This window comes from Achroia grisella, unplaced genomic scaffold (genome assembly GCF_030625045.1).
Source record: "Achroia grisella isolate CSIRO2021 unplaced genomic scaffold, CSIRO_AGI_Agris_v1 utg840, whole genome shotgun sequence".
Taxonomy (NCBI): Eukaryota; Metazoa; Arthropoda; class Insecta; order Lepidoptera; family Pyralidae; genus Achroia; species Achroia grisella.
The window spans coordinates 2251447-2279305 of NW_026713038.1; the positions used below are offsets into that span (position 1 = coordinate 2251447).

The 27859-nt window shown below is 30.1% G+C and overlaps 1 protein-coding gene across 1 annotated transcript; it reads left to right on the forward strand.

The window, feature by feature from the left end:
* Positions 1 to 6541: 6541 nt before the first annotated feature.
* LOC131852127 (PAS domain-containing protein cky-1-like) lies at positions 6542 to 17058 on the forward strand (the record flags this gene model as incomplete). Its single annotated transcript, XM_059202764.1, has 10 exons — positions 6542 to 6743; positions 8557 to 8630; positions 8705 to 8794; positions 9103 to 9291; positions 9674 to 9858; positions 11406 to 11512; positions 12286 to 12436; positions 12947 to 13258; positions 15065 to 15210; positions 15509 to 17058. Coding segments are annotated over 10 exons (1650 nt in total), but the record flags the coding sequence as incomplete, so codon positions are not given.
* Between the last annotated feature and the right edge of the window lie 10801 nt (positions 17059 to 27859).

Here is a 27859-nt window from a genome sequence, read left to right on the forward strand (position 1 = left end):
ATAATTTTATTTGTAAAATATATTATTCATTTGTTATTTGACAAACACGTAGTTTTTATACAATTGAATATATTGTATGTAAAGAAATAAATAAATTGTTAATAAATTCATCAATAAACAAAAAAAATAAAATTATAGGGTATCCTAAACTTTCATGACAAATATACGAAATATAGTTTCCAAAAAGAAAATTTCTTAAAATTTGTAAAATTAAATTTTGTTCACCACCAGGCTCTACTGTATAGAATTTAGAATAGGTGATCTATTCAACTTAGGTGATATGTATATCCCAGGACATGTAGATAAATACATGTTACATACAAGGACTAACGGAGGAAATTATTCCATTTCGTTTAATATTCATTAATAATGTGTTTTATTGAATCTTAAAGGAAAAACATATTATTTGTTATAAATATATAATTCTGAAATCAACAACATCACATTTTTATGAAGCTTTCTCCAAATTAATTTATTGGAATTAAATTTAAATATAAATAAAAATTGGACATACATATTTATTTAGAATAAAAGTATTAAAGATCTTTAATACTTTTATTTTAAATATGTATGTCACACGTAACACAAAAATTGCACAGTCACATGTAATTTTAATCGTTGATATTATTTTTGTTCTTTATTCCAAAAAAGCCTTATATTTCTTTCCGCTTCATAAATTCATGTTATATTACATTGATTTTCTTATATCGTAAATAGTTTCATTCACTACTATAAAATAAATATTTTTTAAAATTACTTTAAAATTTTGTCTTAGTGTCAGTTGGTATTAATGTTTTTATCACAAATTTACTAAAATGTTCAAATTCAAATTCATTCAAATTCAAAATATCTTTAGATATGTAGGTCTATTACAAACTCTTATGATATATCAAGTCTACCATCAGTTCGGAATGATATCGAGATGAGAAGAAATGACAAGAAATTCAGCTCATATTATTTCAAATAAATGTTGTACATGTTTACAATAATACAGATTCATTCTTAAAATCAAATTTGGGAGAACAGAGTAACCACCAGCAAAATTGCAAAAGCAAATAGTCTAATTCCCCAGTCCCCACAAGCAGCACCAATGTAGAGTCGCAACACCAACTACTGAAACAATCAAAAACTGAATACTGTGTTGTGTAACATGAATAAATAATTATCATTGTCATTTAGCAGATACAAATATAATAAATAAACACTTATGTACTACAGACGTAAGGCTCAATATACACTGTAAACGAATTATTTAATTAGTCGAACACGTAAATCTGTTAGCGGCAGCCACTGAAATCAAGTTTCATTGTTACTGAAGTGCTAAATAAGGTATCTACGTCGCGTTTACAAACTTACAAATGAATTTTACTACACACATAGAATTTTTGTAGGATTTTAAACCGTACTCCACTATAATAGAGCACATATTGATAATACGTCTACATCGGCATGCAATGATATCTGTTCCGGTACGTTCAATTGTTAAGTAATATCAGTATCAAACGTAACCTTGTATGGAAATAGATTTGTTTTCAACTATACGTCATATTTGGTGACATAGTAATGTTGTTTGTAAGTTCTAATATTTACTTTACTAGAAAAATACTATACAGAATCCTCTGTACCGCTACATCTATCTGACCGACCAATCAGGTCTTAAGATAAACGCTTACTTTTTAAAGACTTTAAGGTTTGTTTTAGGAGGTAGAATACAGCTATGAATTTTCTGAATTTTTGGTGGTAAAGTGCAAACTAAAACGTTGATCACATTGCAAGTTGAAAAAAAATCTCTTGTAATGACTACGTCGCGTACTTAACAATATCGACATCAAAAATGTCACACAAATTCGGTGGATGCTTATGGCTCAAAACTATAATTTGTTGTAATATGAAAAAAAACAAATAGTAATAATAAATACAAAATTTTAAAACGATAGTTTACAAAATAATAACACATAAAATATAAGCGTAAGTAGACTTTCAAGTAAGATGTAGCAGTTTTTTTATAGTTTCAGCAGATTAAAAAATGGCGAATGCAGAAATTATTGTAGAATTTTTAAGGGGACATTTGTTCTAAGAAAGTATAAAGTAAGATTTCGTAATCAGATAAATTATACGCTATCTTACGAAATAATACAAAAATGACTGACTTGTATACATATGACAAGTTATATGTTGTTCCAGATCTTTCAGAATCTCTTCTGTATTAGGTATAGTCAAAAACAAACATAAAAAATATTCAAATCTGCCATACTGTTTCTGAATGTTACATTTGAGCAGTATCTCAGCGACTGTCATTCATATAACATCTAGATACGCCACTAATGCATTCGAGAGGAATTTAAACGGTTCAGCACTAGAATGTGGCGTGAAATCACTTCACGGCCCGTATGTATGGAATGCGTTTTTGTGCTCGAAAGCGAACGCGTAAACGATTATCTATCGTATCGCTTATCGATACATTCTCGATTCGATTTTTAAAAAAATACCACCAACCATTGATAACCATTGACATTTCCTTGATGGCCTGAAAGCATGTTGCAATCTCCTAAGATTGACAGTAATCGAAATAGATCGTTGCTTATTTATGAAATATTATATTCTGCTTCCTCTTTTTATTGATAGGAATATTACATTACCACTGAAATCAAGATATTTTGTAGTATTAAATTATATTGAAGAATTTAATATAATCTTGATATAGTACGATTCTAATATATTTGATATTAAAAAATAGGTTTCGTATCGATAGAGTAAAGTTAAGATCTTATGTAAGCTATAAAACATTTTAGTATAAACCGGTACATACAAATTTTAATCCTAAATTATTACAATTTTGCAACTTAGTTTTCGTGTGCATAATCATTTGAGACACATATCACATTTTCATCCATACTACTCTGCGTTCCAGCTTATAGCAGGCGGTCTGCTTAAACAGAGAAGAAGGGTACATAATCTATTTTTTATCTAATTTATAGTTGAGTGGTAATCAAGTTTACATTACCAGCTAACTGTGCATTAGATATATTAGAAATCGGTACATACAATATTTTTTGTACTTTATTTTGACTATTCTACTGCTGTTGCCCGTACCTGAGCTTTATAGCTTGACCGAACAATAGGGAACAAGACTCCAAACTCTCAGAAGAACTTATGGAGCGGCTGAATGCCAGCTTCTGCCTGACGGATACGACTTTAGTCTAAGGGTATCATTAGGGATTCGAAGCTCTGCTCAGGCCTTTGTCATTTCTTTCCCTGTTTCAATTGGACGGGAAATCAAACTGAGTACGGTTATTTTTAGTACATTAATAACGTAACCATTACGTACTGTGATAAGTACATTTTATACGTGTGTTATGTCAAGACACTTTGTACCCGATTATGACTAGATTAAATATTCAGTTGCTGAAAATAACATCTGTAATTCATTCGCAAATATATTACTTGCACATATTTATTCTACATCATAGATACACATATGTACATAAATTGGAATATCTCATTTTATATAGGTAACACAATTTTTTAACGATTACATAATAGAATAAATGTATATATTTCTGACCAATACGTTTCAATTAATAAATATATATTATATTATATGTATAAATATAAATAAGACGAGATAAGACGTATGTATAAATAAGACGTAAGTTTACTTATTTGTTTCACAAATATACTTTGTAAGTATATTATTTGTAACAGATCAGAAAATATTCTAAATCAGTATTATATAAGTATACTCGATAAATAATGTTATAGTATCAAAATCATAAAATTCTTTTATTTAACATATGCAATTATTTAATATCTGGCAAATTACATTATTATATAACACATATATGTAATAAGTACATCCTTATAACCATTTTACATTGAATAAGTTTTGTAATAACAGAACTAAAAATTTCATGAAAGTTATTTATTTATTACTCATACATTAAAGAGGTAGTAGTAAATATACTTAATTATATTTATAAAATAGATACAAGAGACATTCTTATTGATAATCAAATTTTGATAATACATTTTGGAAAGAAAATTATCATACAAACATATATATCAATTCAAATCTCAACAACCAAACAACAAATCATTGAGAGTTCAATCAAATTAATAACGAAGCGACAGGGCACCAATCATCGTTCCCACAATAATACTTAACGACCAAAAAACAACTAATCACTGAGACAAATAAAAATAAAAGCACAAAAGACTCCCAGGGGAGATGAAAGCGCCGCGCGGACGATCGTCGGGTGCGCGGGCGCATGTTAAACATCAAACGGAAAGCTACTTCCTCGGTGTACCTGTTAATGATGAATTAATTTTCGAATTTCGGATATTTTTATGTGGATGTTATTATGAGTCGCACGTGCTGTAGGGGTATATTTGGATCCGCGCCACCTGATCTGCCTGGCGGCACTTAAGATCGTTCACACCAATTTGTTGCATTGTTTATTATTTAAAAGAAAATTACAGATAGTGTAAACAGAGGTATTGTTTGCACTATTTGTAAATTTTCTTTTTAAACAATTTTAATGAAAGATAATTTAATGCGTAAATGTGATTTGTAAGTGAGGATTTCACATACTATGATTAGTATTTCTCACATGGAACAGACAATTTGGTTACTATATTTTTTTTAAATTTTCAAATTTTTTTATTTATATTGAACAATATAATATCTTCGTCCGTATGACAATTAATGAATTCGAATAATTTTATGTTAAATTAGAGCCATTTACGTCGTCGTGTTACTTAAGACTGAGTTATATATAAGTAATGTTTATTATACATGTAAGTTTAAAGATAACTATAATAGATTGTAAAGCGTGACAAATAAACAACATGCTTTCGAATTTATAATATTAGTTAGTATTCGTAAATTTTTGTCACAAATTATCACGTCATAAATTATTAAGAAAGTGTCTTAAATACTACAATAGATATGCTCAGCATTTCGCTTTGGAAGATTTTTAATAGAGTACCCATAAGAATACTTCTTGCTCCTTACAATGCAACATTTCTGTTCCATATATATTAAAAAAAGCATTAGGCACGATTAATGCTATATAAAAATTTTCACATTAGTATTTTAAATATTATATATACATATTATAAATATTAGAAAAGTTTATTTTTTTAAACAACATTTAATATACCCTAGTTTTAATTTATTTACTAAAATTTAATTAAAATTAACACTAGGGTATATTAAATGAGTATTAAAGAGATGAAGGAGTAAGAAATAGCATATTAAAAAATGATAAAATGAAAGCTTTCCCTTGCATCCTACTACAACGCAAAACCGAAATAATAATTCGATAATATAGTAATTTAACACAGATCATGAAATCGAATCTGTCCGTTCAAAAAAACTTTTTATCAAAATTTAATGCACTACCTCTCCTGTAATATGTAACATCATAAACAAACTACACTAAATTTAGAGAGGCGGTTGACTCGTCCTGAATTGTTGGATTTAAATGCTTATAACGAAATCTGGACTTATCAAGTGGTATTCACCACGACTCATCTGTGATCGAAGTCGTTAGGATATATTGTTATTATTTTTATTCAAAGGTATAAAAAATATTTTATTCAATTGTTTTAATATATAAAAAACAAATCAATGCATCCGGCCGCCGGCGGATTTACAACTATTCTAATGGCGGATCCGCGTCTTATGTTAATTCTTAGCTTGTCACAAAAGTTGCGCCCGCGCACCTGCCCACCTGTCCGGAACACAATATCCGCGCATTGTCTACAAATCCTAGAAAACTGTTCACATATCTCCAGATATTATATCCTTATTCAGAACCAATTAAGATGAATAATATTTAAATATGCCTTAATAAATATTATTTAATTGTTGCTTATATAAGATTGTATTCATATGAAATAAATAACATGTAATGTAGTAATAGAAATTGTATAACAATATTAATAAAACCAAATTACCTTTAACAGTATATGTAAGAGAAAACAAAATCTAATCAGAAATATGTTAGATTTTTTATAACCTAGTATTATGTAAAACTGACCAAAATTATGTATTCGTTTTAGTTAATGAATATACAATTATATATGAAGGTTCCTTACCATATACCTGTGTAACCACTTTTTTATAGTTTAAGCGATATGAAAATAAATATAGAAGAATAAAAAAGCGCGTAGTATATCAATTGCATTTCCATTTAATTCCATTAATTTCTTGTATCTATGTGTGGAGTACCGAGTAGCGCGCGGTCAAACGTGACGTCACATATACGTTTGTCTCTAAATGAATAAATAAAAATAAAACCTACCTTATGTACTCAAAATAATGTGAATTGTAGTATGTTGTTCTATCAAACACAATCATATGCTGTAATTACAGTATTTTGTCATAGTACATAGTCATAGTACTTTCTTTCACGGCAACCTAAAATATAGGTGTCACATAGACTTATATGGTTCCGAATATTTTTACACATTTCCATTACTTAGTTTAATTTCATTATACTCGTTCGTAAACTATGCATTACAAATTTTCCACTAAACTCAAAATGTTTCCTTCAGGTTTGAACCAACAAAATCAACAAAGGGAGCCAGCAAAATGCGCCGCGATCTCATCAACGCAGAGATCTCGAACCTTCGAGATCTTTTGCCCCTGCCGCCTTCTACCAGGCAGAGGCTCTCGCAGCTGCAGCTCATGGCTCTTGTCTGCGTTTACGTTAGAAAGATGAACTACTTCCAACAAGGTAAATAAAACCAATCCAATATGGACAACATGAATCTACCCAGAGCTAGATTTTTTGCAAAATCCTCTATGTGCATACTCTTTTTTAAAATTTATTATTGTTTATTTGATATTACCAATCACAAACAGTTATACTCATTATATTATACTTATAATTACTACTTACTCTTCTATAAATGTCAACATAGTTCGACATAAGCAATACAAAAAGGTCGTAAGCTCAGTGTGTAAGATTGTTCAGAGAACAAAACACTAATATTCAGCGTGTAACCCAATCGAGGATACAAGAAAAAAAATAACAATAAATATGGCGACTGACTTTACGATGTGTTATGTGGAATCATAATATAATTTAATGTAATTAATCGAGTAAAAGTAAAAAATAGGGTATATATGAACAAGAAATAAAAAACAATAATAATTTCGCCTGATTGAAATTACTTCCCAAGAGAAATCTGTGGAATGCTCATTATTTGTTTTGTATTAGGTGGTCAAATTGATATTTTTTAAATTGCGTAGCATATATAGCAATGCAATAGCATAGAAGCTGGCGGTCCATCTGATGGTAAGATGGTTACCGCCACCTGAACATGACCAGCACAATGAACATCACCATTATCGTCACAGTCGTGATATCAAATATCATACCTCTTATCCCGTAATTTCACGGTCTAATCTACACTTCTGTCTTACCTATTTCTGTGTTCTCATGTAGGCATTGCAAAGAAATATAAAAGTTGTTACATCCAGGCTCACACAAGTATTCCGATACACTTGATTTTGCTATCTAAAAAAATAATCTTCTCAAATTACTACATAGTAAACTACAACTAAAATATTAGTCTTGGTCGATGGTACAATCGCTAGATGCATGCAATAATTTATACTCACAATAACACTCTGTTAAGTTGTTTACAAATTGCTATAATGTCATTTTGAAAAAGTACTTCAGTGTTTACATATTAGTACAAATAACTGTAATCAAATAGGTTTCTGAACTAATGCTCTTAGTAATAGTAAGAGGTCTTACTTTCTAATAATGTCCTACTAAAATGTAAAAGCTATAATCAGGTTTGATTATTTCTTATTCAATCAAATCGTTTTATGGATTTATATAAAATTTGATGAAATATATATAAAAGTAATAAAATAACAAATACATCGAAAAACTGTAGTACATAGTAATTTGCCAAAAAAATTACTTCAATGTTGACAAAGACAGTCACAGATCTGAAAACCTTTTTATAATCTATTCAAAATATATTGCTCTACAAACGCCAAACTATGTATAATAAAAAAGAGAAAGATTACAGAATTTTGCCTTTGTAATGAATGTTTTTTAGAATAATCGAAATCGAATTGTATTTTACTGCATGAATTTCATAACTTTTGAACGCCTTCAGCTTAGAATTATCACGATTTAATAAAAGATATCATGTCAGAAAAACGATATTACGATATTTGATCGTCGGCGTTAAAACAGTTTTTCCTTTTATTTATTTATAATTCTATTCTTTAAATTATAAAATGTATGTTAGGTAAGGTGCGGGACCTTATAATTAAAATCCGCAACATGTAGATATAACCCTACGCTCCATTTAACGTGCATGAAAATTTTCCTTCAATAGTTTCCCATGCTCCCAATCTTTCTAAGCTCATCACGTGTCCCCTTATCCTACATCTCGTCCTTTCGTCTCCCAAACTTTTTGTTGACTCACCTTCAGTCACGAAATCATATTAAGACGTTTAAAATACATTTAGTTCGCTATCTTATCTTTGTTTCACCCATAATTCCGTCTTTCTTTCTGTTTTAGTGTTCAAAAGTCACGAATTCAGTTATCAGTATCAAGAGCAAGCGACTCCCACACCTAATATTGGATTTTCAAAGGTATTTTTCAAGTTTTACGAGTGTTTTAGTTGTAAAACTATTGTTATGTGCTAATGTTTACAATGTCCTTACAGGCGATGAATGGGTTTATGATGATGATGACACAGAATGGGAAACTGTTGTATATATCGGAAAATGCAGCCGAGTATTTAGGACATTCGATGGTTTGTACTGGATTTTATTAGATATTTTATATACACTATATTTTATTTAATTCAGAGAGGCGAACAAAACCACTGATTTGATATTAAACTAGTGTAAAAAAATACTTTAATTTTTTTTATTGTTTTTAGCATTGCAGATAAATATGGCGTAACCTAAATTTATTGTTTTAATCTTAACTATGGTTGATTTTTGTACTTTGATTTACTCGATGTAAAAAATCAGTTGTTGTTATGTATATAATGCAACCTATAATCTCTCTGATATCCTCCTTTGGTAATACAGTCATTAACATATTGAAATATTTCAGGAGGATCTACTGATTCACGGCGACAGTGTATATGATATAATAGATAGACAAGATCACCAGACGGTCCAAATGGAATTGAATAGGGGAGATAATGCAGAGACTGATATAGTACCAAAGAATAGACATTTTTTCTGTAGAATGAACGTTTCAAGAAACGCTAGAAGACAAATGAGATTTGGAGACCAAAAAGTAAGTTTTTACTACCTATATATATGTCAATTATCCTTTGACTGCGGGCACTGTCCAGACCGGTGGAGGAGTTGCTAGTATAGGGAACGTTTTAAATTCTCATTGAATTCGTAAGGATGTGCTAATTGACCTAACTCCATGCTAATTCTATCATCCACTAATGATGCACCGTCAGCGTATACAGTTAGCGTAGGCGGGTTGCAACAGTATACGTATAACAATATACCATGCATACGTCCTAAAAGTTTCGTACTGCTTTCAGAATTGACGATAAATTTTACTTATCATACGCGCCTGTAATTAGAGCAACATGAATAAACATATTTTGATATTCAATTTCTGTACATAATTATATATTAATAGAATTCTGTTTTGATCGTAGGTAGTTCTTGTAAGAGGTCATTACGTATCGTACCTGCCGCTATGCAGCCGCAACGAGCCCGTGTTCTTGGCGGTGTGCACGCCGCTGGCGATGCCGGAGACACGCGAGTGCGTCGTGCACGGCGCCACCAATGTCTTCACCACCGTGCACGCCATGGACATGAAGATACTGCACATCGACGCCAAGTAAGTACCACACACCGCAGTCGTTTGGAAGAAGGAAGACTGTACGTTATGGTACAAAGTCCTAAGACTAGTGCCACTAAAGTGTTCACCACCGTGAATGCTATATAGCCATATTTATACTGCACGTTGACGCCAAATAAGTAAACAGCACAGCACTGTCGATCTATACACGTGAAAAAAGACTCTACTTCATGGTAAAGCGTGCCAAGAACCACCAATCATCACCAGCTTCCATGTCATAGAATGTAGTTACAGCACATCGACGCTGACTTATATTCTATTTCGGAGAAGTAAAATTCTTATCCTCCAAAATTTATATGTCCTATACAACGATTTGTTTTATATAATTCTACTGCTGTAGGGTGTTTCAGCTACACTGCGTGAATATATCAGCGAAAGGATTTATGGAATGGTTGAAGGCCTACCAGACAGGCTTTATTCGGAAGGCAACTCTATGCTTCCAAACCTGGTCGTAGACAGTAGTATTTAAAATAGAGCAGGGATCGATCAGAGCAAGTGGCAACTGAATCTATGTATAGCAAATAGGTCACCGCGCTAATGAGATGGAACGAGAAAGCAATGTCTGGCGTCTAGGTCTTTTTCATACGCGCACTATTAGATTCATTTTATCGATCAAATAATTTGTCACTTCTCTTAACCACCTATAAGAGACATGAGAGTAACTTATTATTTCATACATATTTTGTATGAAATTGTATTTCGTACAAAATACAAGTATGCATATATTAGATTTCTGCTAAAAGCATTTTTGATAATTCGAAGCGGACTATAACGCTTTCCTTTTCTTAATTATTTATAACTGCTCGTCTAATAATAAAGTAATTAATAAGTTACCTAAATTTAATGTAATCAATACATAAATCACGTTTCAATTAATTCATAATTTCTTTACTCGCCCGGTGAGAGTATTCAATTTACTGAATAGCAGTCCCTACTTAAGTTTTAATTAAGTTTGTAAATGATAGTAAGACGAATGAGATACGAGCTGATGATTCAATTATGATTTTTAAAACGTTTTACATAGTAAGGAAGCCACTATACATTTTGTGCTTACAGAGATTAATTGCAATATAAGAAATTAAATCATCTGTTACCTAATGTATAAAGTAAGATAGACTCGATGTTTTTTAGCTGACCTTTCATTTTCCATTCTACTAGAATTGTAAACGTAATAGTTTGTGATGATGAACGTTTCTTATTTTTTACACCATATAGGTACCTACATCACATTTTGAACTAGCTAAGCCAGCTACTCACAAGCATGTACTCGTATATATATATATATGTATAATTGTTTTTAAACCGATTGGAATAACTTAAGTGAAACTAAACGCAATACAAGAGCAAAATCGGATAAATCGTTTCTAAGGATAACATAAACACCGTTTTGGGTACTTTACGCTTATATAGTAACCCTATTAATAGTTTTTCTCGTATACATTTCATGCACAGACAGCGAACCATTATATTATATTTATTTTAAATTTATATGATTATATTATTTATATTCTATTTATTTATTTCAGTGGTGAATGGTACTTAGGATGGAAAAAGCAGGAATTGTGCGATGTGTCGTGGTACCAATTACTACATTGGGAAAGTTTACGAGATGCACAGAGCAAACATAGACTAAGTAAGTATAGAATAGAAGTACAACAAACATAAATACAAAACAATCTTTTTATATGCACAACAGTAATTTGCATATCTCCAGAGTTTAGGATTGAAATTTTACAGATACAAAAATATTTTTTTTAAAGTTAAATTTATTTAGGGACTTTTATTATAATAATTTAATATCAGTCCCATCCCAGATACAAAAGTTATTTTTAATACAAATAACTAACTTATAAAATTAAATATATTCTTTATTTAATTTTATAACTTAGTTATTTGTGCTTATATTTGTATCTTTATTAGTTGTTAATCTTCAAGGGCATTATTTATATTCGTATGTTTTATTATAGGTAATAAAATAACTGTATTTCAAATCATATAACGAGTAATTAAATAGATATATAGTCATTTAACTATAAACTGTGATACCAACTAAAAGTAACAAAACTCTGTAAGTAATATTGTAGCATATTTCAGCTTTACTACTGCGCTAATTTTCAGCGGTGCCATTAAATATGGAAGCTTAGTACTGATACATACTTATATGTTAATATATACATAAAAATATACATAGTAAAGTCATAATCATTTTATTTTCATTATGTGGTGATCGAACCTATTTCTTTGATTATATGAGAAATCGTAAGAGAGGTGCCAAGCGATTACCGTCGCTTAATACGTGAACAGCACTACCGACATCATATTATCATGAGACACTTGCTATACCAGTCCTGCGTGTAGTCCAGAGCTCATGCTCTTATCCTGTAACTTCACTATTCTCTGTTACAGTAACACAATCTGAACAGGACAAGTGTTGCATACTGCTAGCGAAATTACAACAACGTTCCGGCCAATTCCTTTGGGTCCATATCGTGTTACAAGTAAAGGACGCAGCTGATTCACCGAGACAGTTTATCGTCGCTACAAATCAGATATTAAGGTAATTTTTATCTATAGTAAGATATTAAATTTAATAATAAAGTTTTCCTTTATCTATGTAAAATTTAAATCAGTTTAGTTTACCGGATCATTTAATGTATTTAACACACCAGTGAGTTTGTTCTTAATCCATCTCTGCATTGAGTAAATGAAAAGTATAAAATATTCAATTTAGTAAAGCCGATTTAAAGTTATAGCAATTAGCAGCAATTGTTTTATAAATACTTTCATATTTCTTCATATATGTAGGTACATCAATCCATCATATAAGAAAAATAATAGATCTGGGTAATACCTATCCAATTTCCTTCTTTTATTTTATTATATTTATTAATGTATGACTTCTTTTATTATATTATCAAACAATTTAATATTACAATCAAACGTCACAAAATATTGAATTTATTATTAATTCGAAACAACCAATGAAATCTTTCGGAGTCTTCGAAGTGCACACGCAGACCCTTGATACCTTCAAACTAGTTAATAATATATTTTTATTTATCAACAGTGAAGAAGAGGCATCAATAATGTTAGCTAATTCCTGGTTGTACCAATACTACGGTTACCAAAATCAGCCATGCAACATGATAGATCCCAGATGCCAGAAGTTCTTCAGGCGAGAACAATGCTACCAGGAGCCCTATCAGGAAACGTATCAGTATATAGAAAACCAGGAGGTGGAATATACAGGGTACCATGTATCATCATATGTGCAACATAAGGGTGTAGAGGAATTCACTGGATGTGAACGTGTATACCAGGACAGAGGTCCTGTGGACTATTCTACGCATTCACCGCAATCCACAATTAGTGAAGAAAGGTAAGCTAAGCTAATTTTTTTTAATAACCTACCGTTATAGTCTTATATATTTAATCAACTTTGTTAGTAGTTATAGTAATAATAATTTCTCGACTAAACGAATGAATGGCTTAATGAAATTTTCCAAGGTTGACTGTAAAAAGTAGTCGATGTCGGTCAGTCCTCAGTTTTATTTATATGTGGTGTGAGTCAGTTACTTATCCCTACAACTTAAGCACAGGTTACAAAGCAAGCGGCGGAAATAGGCGACTAAAACTATGTAGAATCTCAGTCATAGCAATAGGGTGCAGATTAAGCAGAGATATTCAGGATAAGAGTCAGGACAATTCCTCTGGAATGCCAACGATTGGGTGATCAAAAACTGTAACTATAACGGAACTTGGACTATAACGGAATATCTTTAGTTGCTGGTCATATAGACGACGGTTTGGATGGCCTGTTGACTTGTTTGTCATTCCATTTATATAAATATATTATATTATTATATAGCGGGAGGTCCTAAATGGCCTATAAAAATCGAAATAACGGGGACTAGGACTTCAATCGTTAATAATTTAATGATTTTTGAATTTATCTATTACAATTAAAGCTTTAGTCTTATCATCTTTATACTTATACATTTGTTTAGAAAACAAAAGTTTCCTTATTTTATTATTGATTGTACAATATCCAACCAACTATAAAGTCTGGCAGTTAAAAAACAAACATGCACCAAGGTCACCTCACATAATTTGTACCCGTCATGTCACAAGTAAGCAATATAAATAAGAAAATCATCGCCCTGTCCGCCTGTCCGTCCATCCGCGTAATTTGACACCTCTCATTACCATATTTATTGTGAACGCTCTGCTACAAAATTATTAATATCATTCAAAATATCATCGTGACATTTATGTCTTCGCTTTAAAGTTTATTTTTGAATGCCCGTGTTTATAAACGATTATAAATGTCGTGGGGTTGTTGTAAACCAAATACGTGGAGATTTCAAAAGTGAAGCGTCTCTGTATGATAGCTTTTTGATGTGGCTCAGTATGTTTTGACACAGTTATACCTATTTAGAATTAGTCCTTGATAATTGATGGACATATATAATTAGGATAGGAAAGACATAAATAGCAAATACAACATTTCCTCATCATACATATTCAAAAATTTCTACACTATAACTACATTTTTATTTTTAAAAATATATCAGAAAAAGTATTATATAAATAATATACATAGAAAACACCCAGACCGATACAAACAATCATACTCATGAATACAAATGTTTGTGCCGTGCAAGGAATCGAACCCGCGACCATAGGTCGTAAAACGGTGTGCTAGACCGCTAGACCACCGAGGCCGTAATCCATATCTAAACGAAATTATTACTAAGATGATTGCAATTGTTCTCAATATTGGGTTAAAATTGCTAACCTGAGTCATAGAATAGGATTTCGTAAGTCATAGACGTAACAAAGCCCAAATCAAATAAAAAATTATTTATTCATTGTACGTCATATTTTTTTAACAATATCCCTGCCATCAAACATAAACGAAATATCTCATTTGGAAAGTATATACGGTCAATCCTAAGGAGTTACAAACAATGGCTCCTAAGAATATCAGTCAATTCTTATCGCTGACGGGTCTAGTTAGCGATCTTTATAAAATGGCGAGCATAATATCAGGTCGATTTATTCAGGTCGCACTGCTACGTGTCTTAGCACCTGATAATAGCCCAAAACCTTTAATAAAAAAGGTTATTTAATAATAAATTATATCATGAACTTGATAATAATAATTATTTTGACTTGTCAACAGATCTCCGCATCATTACGACGCCCCGTCAGATATAGTGGTGAACAGCAATATGTATATGTACCCACACCATGGCAAGAGGGAATACTATGAACAGTACCCAAGGGTTGCATACATGCAAGGTCCGTGTTCGAGTGGGACAATAGATGGTAAGGGAAAGTAGTTTTTTTAACAAAATTATTTTAAATTGTTTTTATTTATATAATTTATGCATTAATATGGCAATCCATATTAATATTGGTTTAATTCGTGATTCGTTTTATTTTATGCAAAAATTACTCTGTCATGAAGCAGCCCTTCACAACAAAATATTTTATCCTGAAAGGAATTACGAAGCTGCTGTCATAATTGGCGACGATAAATAAATAAAAACTTTTGTTTGTTTAAATATATAAAATTGTTTTTTATTATTTTTATGTGTTTTATTGACCACGCCTTTCATTTTAGCTGTAGAATATCCAAGTCCGAAACGCATGCGGTTAGTGCCTGCTACTGTGACGGCAGAAGATGACGGGATGGACCGTTGGAACCCCAGCCCACCCTGGTCGGACACCACCCTCAAACTATCAGAGTACAGCCAACGGTTCACATACAGTCACATGATGTCAATGCCACCAAGTGAGAGAGCTATGGTCACTTAAAATATGGTATAAAAAAAATGTGTCAGCTTTCACCAAAGTGTCCTTTACTAAACAAGTACATTATTTAAAAAATAATGTAATTATTTTTTCCTGGTATTTTCATACTCAGTATATTGCAGGTCACTATAAGGTAACTTACTTACCATCAGGTGGGCCGTAAGCTTGTTTACCATTCCAAGTACATAAAAAAGTAAAAAAGTTTCCACGATGTAATAATGCCCTGGGTCTATTCTAAATAATCAATCCACTTATAATTTTAAAAATAAATTTTATAATGTATTAATTATAATAATAGTAATATTAACCTGGGCAATCCACATACCGCCATCTAGTTGCAAGATAGATACAGATAACAACAGATAGATATACTTATATACAATTTTTGTTCTAACATAATATACCTAGAAAACACCTAAACCGATACAAATGCTCATTGGAAGTAAAGCGATATGCTAAGCTGCTAAACCAATAAGGTCGGCCGTAATATTATGTTCTTAAAATTACAGAAAACCTAACTTTCCTAGTTTTTATCAACCATCCTCCTTTGATATCTACAAAGCTATGTATTTTATTCTTGTTATGTATTGTTTGTTGAAATTATATGTACTATAATTATGTATTAGAATAAGTTGAGTCAAAAGTTTAAAGTACTTTATCGTAAGTATTTATGATATGTATTCGTGAGTTACAAATGTAAACGAATTAAATAAATTGGTACAGAAAAAATGATAATACTACAATGAATGTTATTTCATAGAACAATAGTAGATAATCTCTATGGTATTTCAAAGACGAAAAACATTTAAAAATGACATACAGTATGTATATAAAGCTAAGAATTTATTAAATATACTATATGATATTAGAAGATTATTTTCTTATATCAGATTGTAAATCAACTGTTTATGCTCAAAATAGTATTTATAATTTCATATATTGTAAATAACATACAAAATTGATGTTGCATTTATGCTTAGGTTTGTTCCTATATTCCTAACAATGAAGCTCAATGGAAGATGACGAATGTAACAGTATTTTTAATATAAGTTATATGGCGGTAAATAAAGGCGATAAACACGACACTGAAATTAGGAGCAAAGGTGAAAAGCGCTCTGGTTTGTTTCCTGAACATCTCCTCTGAAAGGATATTAAGGCAGATCATACATACCTTTACTGATCCTGATAATGGTCCTGATTTTAGTGCCACGTGTAAGCTGTTTAACTAAGGTCTGTAGTAAATAAATAAGCAATGAACGATTCCGTCCAAATATATGTGCATTGCGTTCCAAAGGAATAGATTATTAAATGTTTTTTTTTTCTTTGTACATAAATGTACCGTTTATAAATACTACAGATAGTGGTTGTAAATAAATTTAGTGTAATATTTAAACTTAAGTTATATTTAAATACAAATTGAAAATAAATCAACATTGAAAATATCTTTTATTTTATTATGTGTCCTTAACTCAACTATATTAAGTATAATATCTGTAGGGCAGAAGATAAATCCCAAACTGATCTTCTCTTACAAACTATAGAGATATTCATTTATTTACAAAAAATTGGAAATAAAAGTAAAGCTCACACTATTTATCAACCAAACTTTTAAACTTTCACCTTTTACTGAAACTGCAGGCAATAGCAAATTGGTAGGCGTATCCTGTTTAATACGGGTGACGATCCCCCTTAACTAACGGGAGAATATTTTGTGATTATAATAAAATAAACATATATTTGGGGAGCATAACGGCGACTACCATAGAGTACCTAGTGTAACCTGTATGGTTCTAAACAAGTAAAATTTGCACAGTTTCACACAAAACACGCCTTGTATATGTAAAATATATAAACAGTTGTTTGCTTATATGCAGTGCTAAAAATAAAAAGGCATACACAGATTCATATAAAAAATATTTTGATGATGAAATGATTTTCAAAAGATTTACCTTTCAATATTCTCAATTTGGAAAAATCCTTTGTTTAGTTCTTCATCAAAAATCAAAAGGTAAACGCTGTAGAACTTGCTGAAATACTTTTAATAAGTGTATATGTAATTTTTAGTTTTCTATTTTATTATATACGTTTTATATAATTAAAATCGCAATCCTCACTTCTTATCTTGTTATTCTTTTTAAAAAAAGGTATTATGTTGAGTACCACATGTTTAGTAGATATCAATAATCATTTACTATATATAATTTCTTATAGAATGTTGTTGTCACTATGCTATTAAGCTATCACTTGAATACTATTGCATAAGTTACACGAAATATTTAAATGTCTAATGCGTGCTATTAACATTAAGTAACAAGAGTTCAAACTCTTAATAGATGTAATTCGCTTAGCAAACAACCATTCTAAGAATACCTGTGAAGTTGCATACCACTTCTGATTGATGTTAGAAGAAATCATCCATATAGGAAGGATGTTGGGTCTAGTTACACTGGTGGCGCTATGGCCGTCAATCAGGCAAAAGCTAAGCCCAATATAGCGCAGTTCAAGTCACAAGCGTAAGCAGTAAATTATTCCCAATAATAATTCCGAGATTACAATATAAAATATGTTTTATTACACATAGAGAAAGTCTATTAATTCAAAATATAGTGATAGTCTACATTTATAAAACGTTAGAAAAACTGTGTAGGTATTTTTTAAGGACAACATTTTCATTATATTTATTTGCACTCAAAGCTCACGTATTCGCCTCAATTGTATAAGGAATAAATTTCCTCTATTATAACAATTTTTATGTATTTGAATTTTCAATTTGATTATAGGGATTGTTATACAAAAAAAGACGGATACAAGATGCCGAAACGTTGTTAAAATTAGTTTTGAGTTTGAGTTCGAAAAAATATAATTTTTCTTTATTTGTCAGGAGCTTTATAAAAATCCCTTATATACAATTTTTCACATTTAATGTAAAAAACTGAGGACTAAGATCTCAGTACCCTAAAATTTGAAATATTATAAGAAAAACCGCTACTTTATGGCCCTCGTCTACTCGCTCATATGTAATGCCTTACGCCTCAAAGCTCCAGCAAAACATTGATCCATTGTTATTGCAGGCTTGTCTGACGCTCTGCAACTATAATGAATTATTGATGTCCAGGTTATATATACGTGATGCTCAATTCTAGCCTGAATTATAAAGGTACGCAGGTTTTGTGAAACCCTCCACAGGTTGTATGAAAATTGCATATTGTATAGTATTCTACGTAACACCTACGTATGAGGGAGCATTAATATTACGCCCTTCAAAGAAAGTTTTGTTCAAATTTCGTAATTGAAATTATGAATCTGTAATGAATTGTAATGGAATGGATGTTAAAATCTCAATGGAGTTATTCATTACTTATAAATATGTGAATTATGAAATATCATGTAAAAACAATACAAGAATGAAACATTGTGCTCTCTTAATGAACAACATTTTTTATTTATTTTTTTATTATCTTATTTTCAACCTTAGGTACGAATTTTAGTAGTAATGTTTATTTATAGGTTGTGTCTGAAACTCAATTTTTATTAAAAAATAAGTAAATAAGTTTCATTATGCTCGTAATACTTTAAAATATAAATTTAAGTAAGTCAAGCAAGCAAGCAAGCGTAAACAAGCATTAAAAATTACTAATAAAACTTTTTAAATCCGCATGTAATTGAATCAATTGTAATTACCGTAACCAATCCAGTATGGTATCTGATCGACAATCAAATCCCAAATTAAATAGATAACCATCACAACCACAAGTCCATTTAATCTTCTAACTAATAATTTCAATTTTATTTTAATAATGGGTGATCAAATTAATATGTACTAACACTAGAAGAAACCCTTTCATTTATTAATTTGTCATTTGACAATCAAAAGAAAAAGTCATCCAATAGAAAATCTCCTTCTTTTAAAAGTCACAAGAATAAATATATTATCGGCTGACTATTGCATAAGACATGCCCTCACTTTAGAGGCAGTGGTGGTGTTCGCATTAGCAGGCTCGTTAGCGGAAAACAAATTAATAAATTATGCCCTTAGTAGAGTTTCCGATCACACACATCGTGGGAATTGATCGGGTAATTTATTTATCCATTGGGAGCAAGCCGTACTTGAAACGTGTTTCGTATTAACAAATCAGAATCAATATATTTTTTATTATATTAGAATTTTAGGAACGTCTGAATTATAAGTATATGCCAATCTCATTTTAGTTTCAAATAGACTATTTCACGAGTGATCAAATTGCCTTTGCAGCGCTATATGCAGGCTCGTTTAAAACAATTAATATTTTAAAGATGCAAAAATTTATTTTTTATATCAAATAATTACTGAAAATACATAATGAATTTTAATTTTTTTTTATCTGTGTGTAAGTCCCATAAAATCTTTGTTCTGTATACCTATACAAAAGTATCAGTATCAGTGAGCAATATCACTTTGAAAATAGAAAAAGAAATATATTAGTGGAACTACATTCACCATATATTGCTTCATGCATCATAAAATTTTCTAAAAAATAATTAGGTACTATAATTTTAATTATAAATGCAAGATCTAGTGTAAATGTTTACTAGTTCTACTAGGCAAGCCAAACATATTTTAAAGTGCATATTATATCATGTGAAATTGTCTGCCTAAAAAAAAAGGTTCAAAATATAAATCTAGACAACATACTTATTTTTATTATTATTGTGTACAATTAGAATAACTTCTTTTTATATAAAAACAATTATATATATACTTTTAAAAAAAAATCAAAATAATCTGCTTTAAAAATTCTAATATCTAGGTATTATAGTTTTACTAAAAGAAACCTAATTTTAAGTTTGGGGCAAATTACGTCCATGTGACCATATAATACTCAAAATCGAAAATGTATATTCAAATAAAGCTGGCTACACTTTACTTAATTTTTTAAATAAATGCTATATTTAACGCCCCAGTCTAGTCTAGAATGACACTCGACCAGAGCTACTTTGCTAAACTAAAATTATCCGTCCAATCAATATAGTTTAAATAGAGCAGCGACCTAATTGGTAAGCCAATCAGACAAACCAAAGTACTGAATAGATTTATATGAATTTTCTAACTATATATATAATTAACATTTATTCTTGAGTACTAATCCCTCTTAAATAATTAAATAAGTAATTCATAGATCTGTCAGATTTTAGAGGCAATATTTTTTATATTAAAGGAATGCACAATATTAAATTGCACTTAGACAGACTCATATTTTGGATATATATATATATCATAGTTAGATATATTTTGTCTAACTCCAATAAAAGAAGTGATAATATCCTATTTTAGTGATGAATTGCATTGGAAAAAAACAGCAATATATTACGATGTGGATGAAGTGAGGTATAGGTAACAAAAAAACATTTTACGGACGTCATAAAACATCGAGTGCTCTAACTCAAATATGTCAGATAAAAATGCATTAAAATGCAGTTTACGACTGAACCGACAGTATCTATGATAAATATTCATGCAAATATATCGATACATCCTGGTTTCTATTTAAAAAGGGAAATAATAACAATGGACAATAGACGATTTATTTGTTTCGCAAAATACACGCGCACCCATGAGATTAATGATAAGGAAAATGACTTAATTTATTGAAACTAAGATTTCGATTAAATTAAATAATATTTGTTAGTGTTAATTAAATATAAATAAATATATAGTCTTTATAAAAGAGTTATAGAAAAAAATATTTGTATGGAAACTCGTAATTTTTGAAACTAGAACGACAAAAGTGTTTTCCTTTGGCTTTTTTGTCAATGTCACTATTCCACGCGGACGAAGTATGCGGGAAATAAATATAAAAGTACAATACCATGAAATAATTATTAAGGTAATTATTTACTGCAATTAATAGATTTTACTACTCTATATTATGATTCTAATCAATTTATGCTATTCATTAGCTATTGGGTAGTTTACAATCACACAATTCTGAATTAATTATGTAAACTTGAACAATTTTTATTTAAAAGAGCAGCAATTCTTGTTCATTTCTCAACTGAAGTCTGGATTCCGAACGAATAGACGAACGGTAGATTAAAAATATGTATTACCTTTCTAAATTACTTAAATTTACATTTAATTTAATAAAGACTATTTCAATTATATTTTATTGAATTAAAATTATAGCAAGAGGCTTTACACTTTAGTTCTTGGGAATGTTAGTGTATGAGTATCACAGGTGTCACATGATAACGTGATGTTCGTAGTGCTGTTTACTCGGGAATGGCAACGCGTGAGTGGTATCACGGGTGTGACAAGGTAATGTGAGGTCCGTAGTTCTGTGGGCTAATTATGTAACACGATATGAAATTGTTTCTGTTGAAGTTGTGATGCAATATAAAATCATTTCAATTTAAAAAATGCGATCAAGTAAGGTCGAATGACCGCAACATAAATCATTTCTATCGATAAAACACTACTATGAAGTTGCAGCGGAATATTGTTAATCCGAACAATTTAAAAAGTCAGTACATTAGATAGCTTATACCTTTAGAGGGATACATTTTAAATTATTGGGTTAATACACTAGTTGGTTGATTTGAAACAATTTTTATTGCGTTCAAAAATTACAAAATATACTGCAGCGTTCACTTGTTCTTTTATTTTAATTTTATTAATAGACATTTAATGAACTAAAATAAAGAAAGTCTATTCTATTCTAATGAAAAAATAAGGTTAATAATTTTGAATATAAAAGCATATTTTATACAAACTATTTATAGTCATTAATAATATTAATCTAACCTACAAAATAAATTTTCTTTTCTGCTATAGATACCTAGGTAAGTACGTAGGTATCCATATAAATTTAGAATGATATGGGCACATCTTTTTAAATTTGTTCATAATTGTAAAAACTTTAAACAAATAAATTTATTTACTTTAAACAAATCACAGAGCATCATAAACGTTGTATTCCGTTCACAGAGCACCGTATTCATTGAAATAGTTTTTTAATTATATTAATATCATAATCAACCCTAATTTTATATTAAACATTTACTCTAGTTAAAACAACATTCTATGTGATTTGGGATGAAAATAAAATATCGAATTGGCAACACTGATGTCTTGTTGTGAGTCGTGACAATTTTCCCATTTTAATAAATTTAAAACCTTTTCACGACTTTCTACGTAATATTTAATATAATAAAAATATATGTAATACTGAAAATTACCAAAACAAGATAAATAATGCTGCTAATGCTGATATTTTAAAGGATTTTAACCAAAAGAAACACCTTCTAAATTGTTTCTCATAATGTAAAAACCGTTTCAATTCCACGCTGTCATTTCGGCAAAATAGCGATTACGTGACGTTGCAACGAGGTTACTAAATCGACATTCGATAGAAATAATTTTTATCGATATGTAAAGTTGCGTTTACGTTGCAATGCCAGTTCACAGCGTCAAATGGCGTCAATATGATCGCATTATTGACAGATGACGTCATTTTCACTACGTTACATACGAAAATCGTTGCGAACGAAGTTACATAATTAGCCCACTGTTCATTTATACAAGCGACGGTTATTGCTTACCATCAGTTGAACCAACAGCTTGTTTGCTATTCCAGTAACATGAAAAATATTTGTCACGGTTGATAATCGTAATTCGTAGTCATAAATATTTACATAGTAAGTTACTATAAAACAAAGTAGCCGCCGCTGTCTGTTCCCTTATATCGTAGAAATTATGCAACGGATTTCAATGCAGTTATCTTTAATAGATAGATGGATTCAAGAGGAAGGTTTAAATGTATAATACATGCGTGTTATAGTACTGAACAAGCCGAGAAATTCAAAGATTTGTAATGCACACGTGCGAAGCCGGGACGAGTCGCTAGTGAATAATAAATTAATTTTACATTAATTCCACATTTGAAACATTAATACTGGCAATAAAATAGAAACGTACTTTCTAGCATTTGAATAAAAAAGTGATTATAGATAATAAATATTAATATTTATTGCGTGATCTCTTCCTATACGATTCATGCAAACATCGAAACATCCTGGATTCCGTTGAAAAAGGAAAATCGCAACGCGCGCAGATTAAATCATTGCACTTCCCTATGACGAGTAAATATTTCACATAATATTTTACGGCCACAATATATTATTAGTCTGAGCATTACTTGTATGAGTGATAAATACTAGAAAAAAACTTGGCATATAAATATACTCAAACATAAATTTTACGGCAGTCTACGCGACGGAAACTAACGGTACTACTACTAACTAACTAGACGGGTAAATTAAAAATTTAACATATAAATACATATTATTTATTAATAAAAAAAAAGTAAAAAAAAATCGTAGGTAAATATAGTCAAATAAACAAATAAGTGATTTGTGTGTGAGTTAAAATTTTATACGATTGCGTAGTTTGCGGCAAACTATTGAATCTGTAATAGATTATCGATCATAGAGATAAGTGTATATAAACATATCTTTGTCTACTTTTTATACTGGTTATTTCCACAGATATTACAACACAATTGAAGTAATCATAATTATTATAATGAGGAGGCACTAATGCACTAGCCACCTCAGCAGAAGCAACCAGATGAATACAAAGTGGTACACCGTCAAAGACACAGCGATTCCTTTATTCGTGTTAATCGAAATGAACCGATATATTGAAAACAATCGGCAGGGTAATGCACGATTTCATAAAGTAAGGATGTCCAGAAAATTACATTCTATCGATAGAAATTAATTATCGATATATAGATTGTAGAAGTAAAATAATTATTAAAAAAATAGAGGTTGGTGGTAGAAGGGTAAAACACAATAAAATAAATATTTGTCCTAAAAAATTAAAAATAAAATGTTAGGAATGGACAACCATTATCATTTAGGGGTATGAAAAATAGATAGTAGCCAATTCTAAGACCTAGCCAGTATGCAATAAAATATCATAAAAATCGGTCAAGCCGTTTCAGAGGAGTATGAGTAACATTGTGACATTGAATTTTATGTATAAGATGTACAAGATATTTTATGTTTCAGTAAGTCTTGCTTATATATAGGCTACATATTTTATATGTGCTATATTATAATGTGTAACCAAATTTTTGGAATCTAAATTACAATATTATATGGCAATACCTAATTCAGTGTAGTCTATAGTGACGTTAATTGGACCTCCAAATTTTTGTATAATTAAATGTTTTATGTTAAAACCTATTCGTTTTATTAGTAGATAGCACTATTAGAGCAAAGCGTAAATAATTTCTTCATTATTATGAAATTTAACAAATACCGAATAAATTAAACAAATACCGAATAAATTTATGTGCTTGCTATGTAATTTATGTGCATGTTGCTGCTATTGCAGCAACATGCAAAATAAATTTATTCGGTATTTGTTTAATAACTGTAACATCTTTTCACTACACAAATTATAATACATTGCAATATCTAACTGTCTATTCATAAATTATATCTAACTGTGCTATTATTCATAAATTATCGGTATTTGTTTAATAACTGTAACATCTTTTCACTACACAAATTATAATACATTGCAATATCTAACTGTCTATTCATAAATTATCGATAGATCAATCGACAACATGCTAATCCTTATTCATATCATACAAACGCACGATTTTCATGTCATTTGCCACGTGTGGACTGCATATACACGACACCGGCTTACACCCTGAATTGAAAATTAGTAAACAATATTATTCCTCGTATTTACCCTTTCTAATTCTAATCGTTTATACGCACGCACTCCTAACACGTGCCCGATGAGAGCACTGAATTTAAATCGAATAAAAATTTTGATACCGATTAAAACAAAGGGGTGCGGTATCAATACCGTTATATCGATAAGAGCGGTGTTTCCTTCAGGACCGTTAGGCAGATCAATCACTATTTAACGGTTTTTTTGATATCATTAATTCTGATCTTTCAATCGGATGTAGGTACAGTTTAAAGGAAGTTATTATCGGTAAGCTATGCTAATAGATATCTAGTCGTATAATATTCAATATTTTTTCTTTTATTCATCATGTTGAGCTTTTATTACCTGCTGTTTTTAATTAGAAGTATTTTAATGCCCAAGTGATCCATTTGCCCTTTTCTGAAGTTTTATTGAAACTGTTTCGTTGTACCGTGACCTTTAAACAACTGACTCTCTGTGGAGGTAGGTATTTGATTTTCTACTTTAATATTATATATTAAGGTGAAAATATTGCTGATAGTACAACATTAATAAGAAAATATTTGTTTTGTACCCACGCTCTATGTAATCAGGTATAACTAGGCTAACTATAATCATTATCTATATGCGTATCTACACAAACTAATAGTTCTAAAAAATCCCGTCAATATATTTTTTATGGATTACCTGTTGCTTTCGGTACAATAAAAATAATCAAAATCTATTCAGTTTTTGTGACAAAAATACAAATAAATTACAAATACCAATCTAATAATCATACAAATCTAAGATTTCTACGCAAAACACCATTAATCTATTTTCAGAAATACTTGTCACTTGTCACTTTTAAATATATAAATAATTTTTACTAATTTTGATATTTATAATTAATACATGGATTGCATTACTAATAATTTTACATTAATTATTTACTAATTGAAATTTGATTTATGTTATCAGTACGGAATGCTGACAAGAACATTCAAGGGTCATCTTTCATCTTATAGTAGGAGTTATTCAATACCTTCTGTATGTAGGTACATACACAAAGTACATATTGAAAAACTCCTACGAAAAGTCTTTTGAAATATTAAACAAAATATTTTACGCAATGTACTCACGTTGTTTATTTCAATCTATATAAGTATAATATATATAATGCTTATATAAGATAATAAGGTAGTAAAAGTGCAAACTCATAAAAAAACCTCAAGATCATAATCCAAGATGAGGTAGTCAGAGACAACGTTGTAATGAATGGAACAATTAAACACACACACATTTCGCATACTCTCACTACCATCTTAATAAAAACACGACACTGTTATACCAATTTCGTGAGGACAACAGGTGAAGACGTGGGCGAGACATATTATCTAATCTCATTCATAATAAAGCGACATTTTCACTTAAAATGGAATTCGCAGAACAGTTTTGCCAAATAATACAATTTACTTACCTACTTTTTTATAATTAACGTAATAATATGCATAATTACTACGTATAAATCATTATACAGTACGTTTTACTTTTTGAAAATAGCGATTTTTAGGAGTCTATGAGTATAAGTAAATAATTTTAAAAAATGTTGCTGTCAATACCATATTTTCATCCATACCTTTGGAGGCTTTACACTATTTTTTTTTAATCTATACATACGTATCGGAATTGTTTCTAATTTCTTTGAAAAGTCGTCACAATGAGGACACTACTGACGACTATGTTACCATAATGCCATAATGCCTCAAAAAAGCCTATTATATATTTATAATAGTACCATAACTAAATAAATACTTTCAATTACATAAGAAATACTCAAAATACCGGTTCAAAACATTTTGAAGATATGGCGTAACTTATTCGCACACACAAAGACCATCTCCTAATTGCGATCCCCTTAATTTTTAAAATTTAAATTTAATAAATGGAAAACTAGTAGCGACATCTATTAATTGTAAACTCTAACTTTTGCTTAGTCACCACTCATTGCTTAAAAAGCAGCTGCCTTCGTTTTAGTTCAAAAGTAAAATAACAGATGGCATTTGTGTTAACGAATATCACAGATAACATAATTGCGAATATTGAAATAATTTTAAAGCATTTTCAAATGGAAATAAAATTTTTCTTTTATACATATTCATTTTGTAAGATATCGATTTTCTCAGATATTGCCATTTCGGGGGACTAAGATATCATAATCCCGTACCTTGTAATTTCGCACTCTTATCTGAATCTAGAAATAGCCTGCAAAGTTTAACAGCTGAAATATGTGTAACAGATGTACCCATACAAACGACTTTGTATAAAATCTACTCTTTGTATCATCTTTCTATCAACAGAGACGTTCCGTACTAAATTTCTATATATCAAAAAAAAGGAATACGTCTAATAAAACAAAATACAGTTCTTATAAACCTTTAATTATTATAATATTTTTTCTAAGACAAG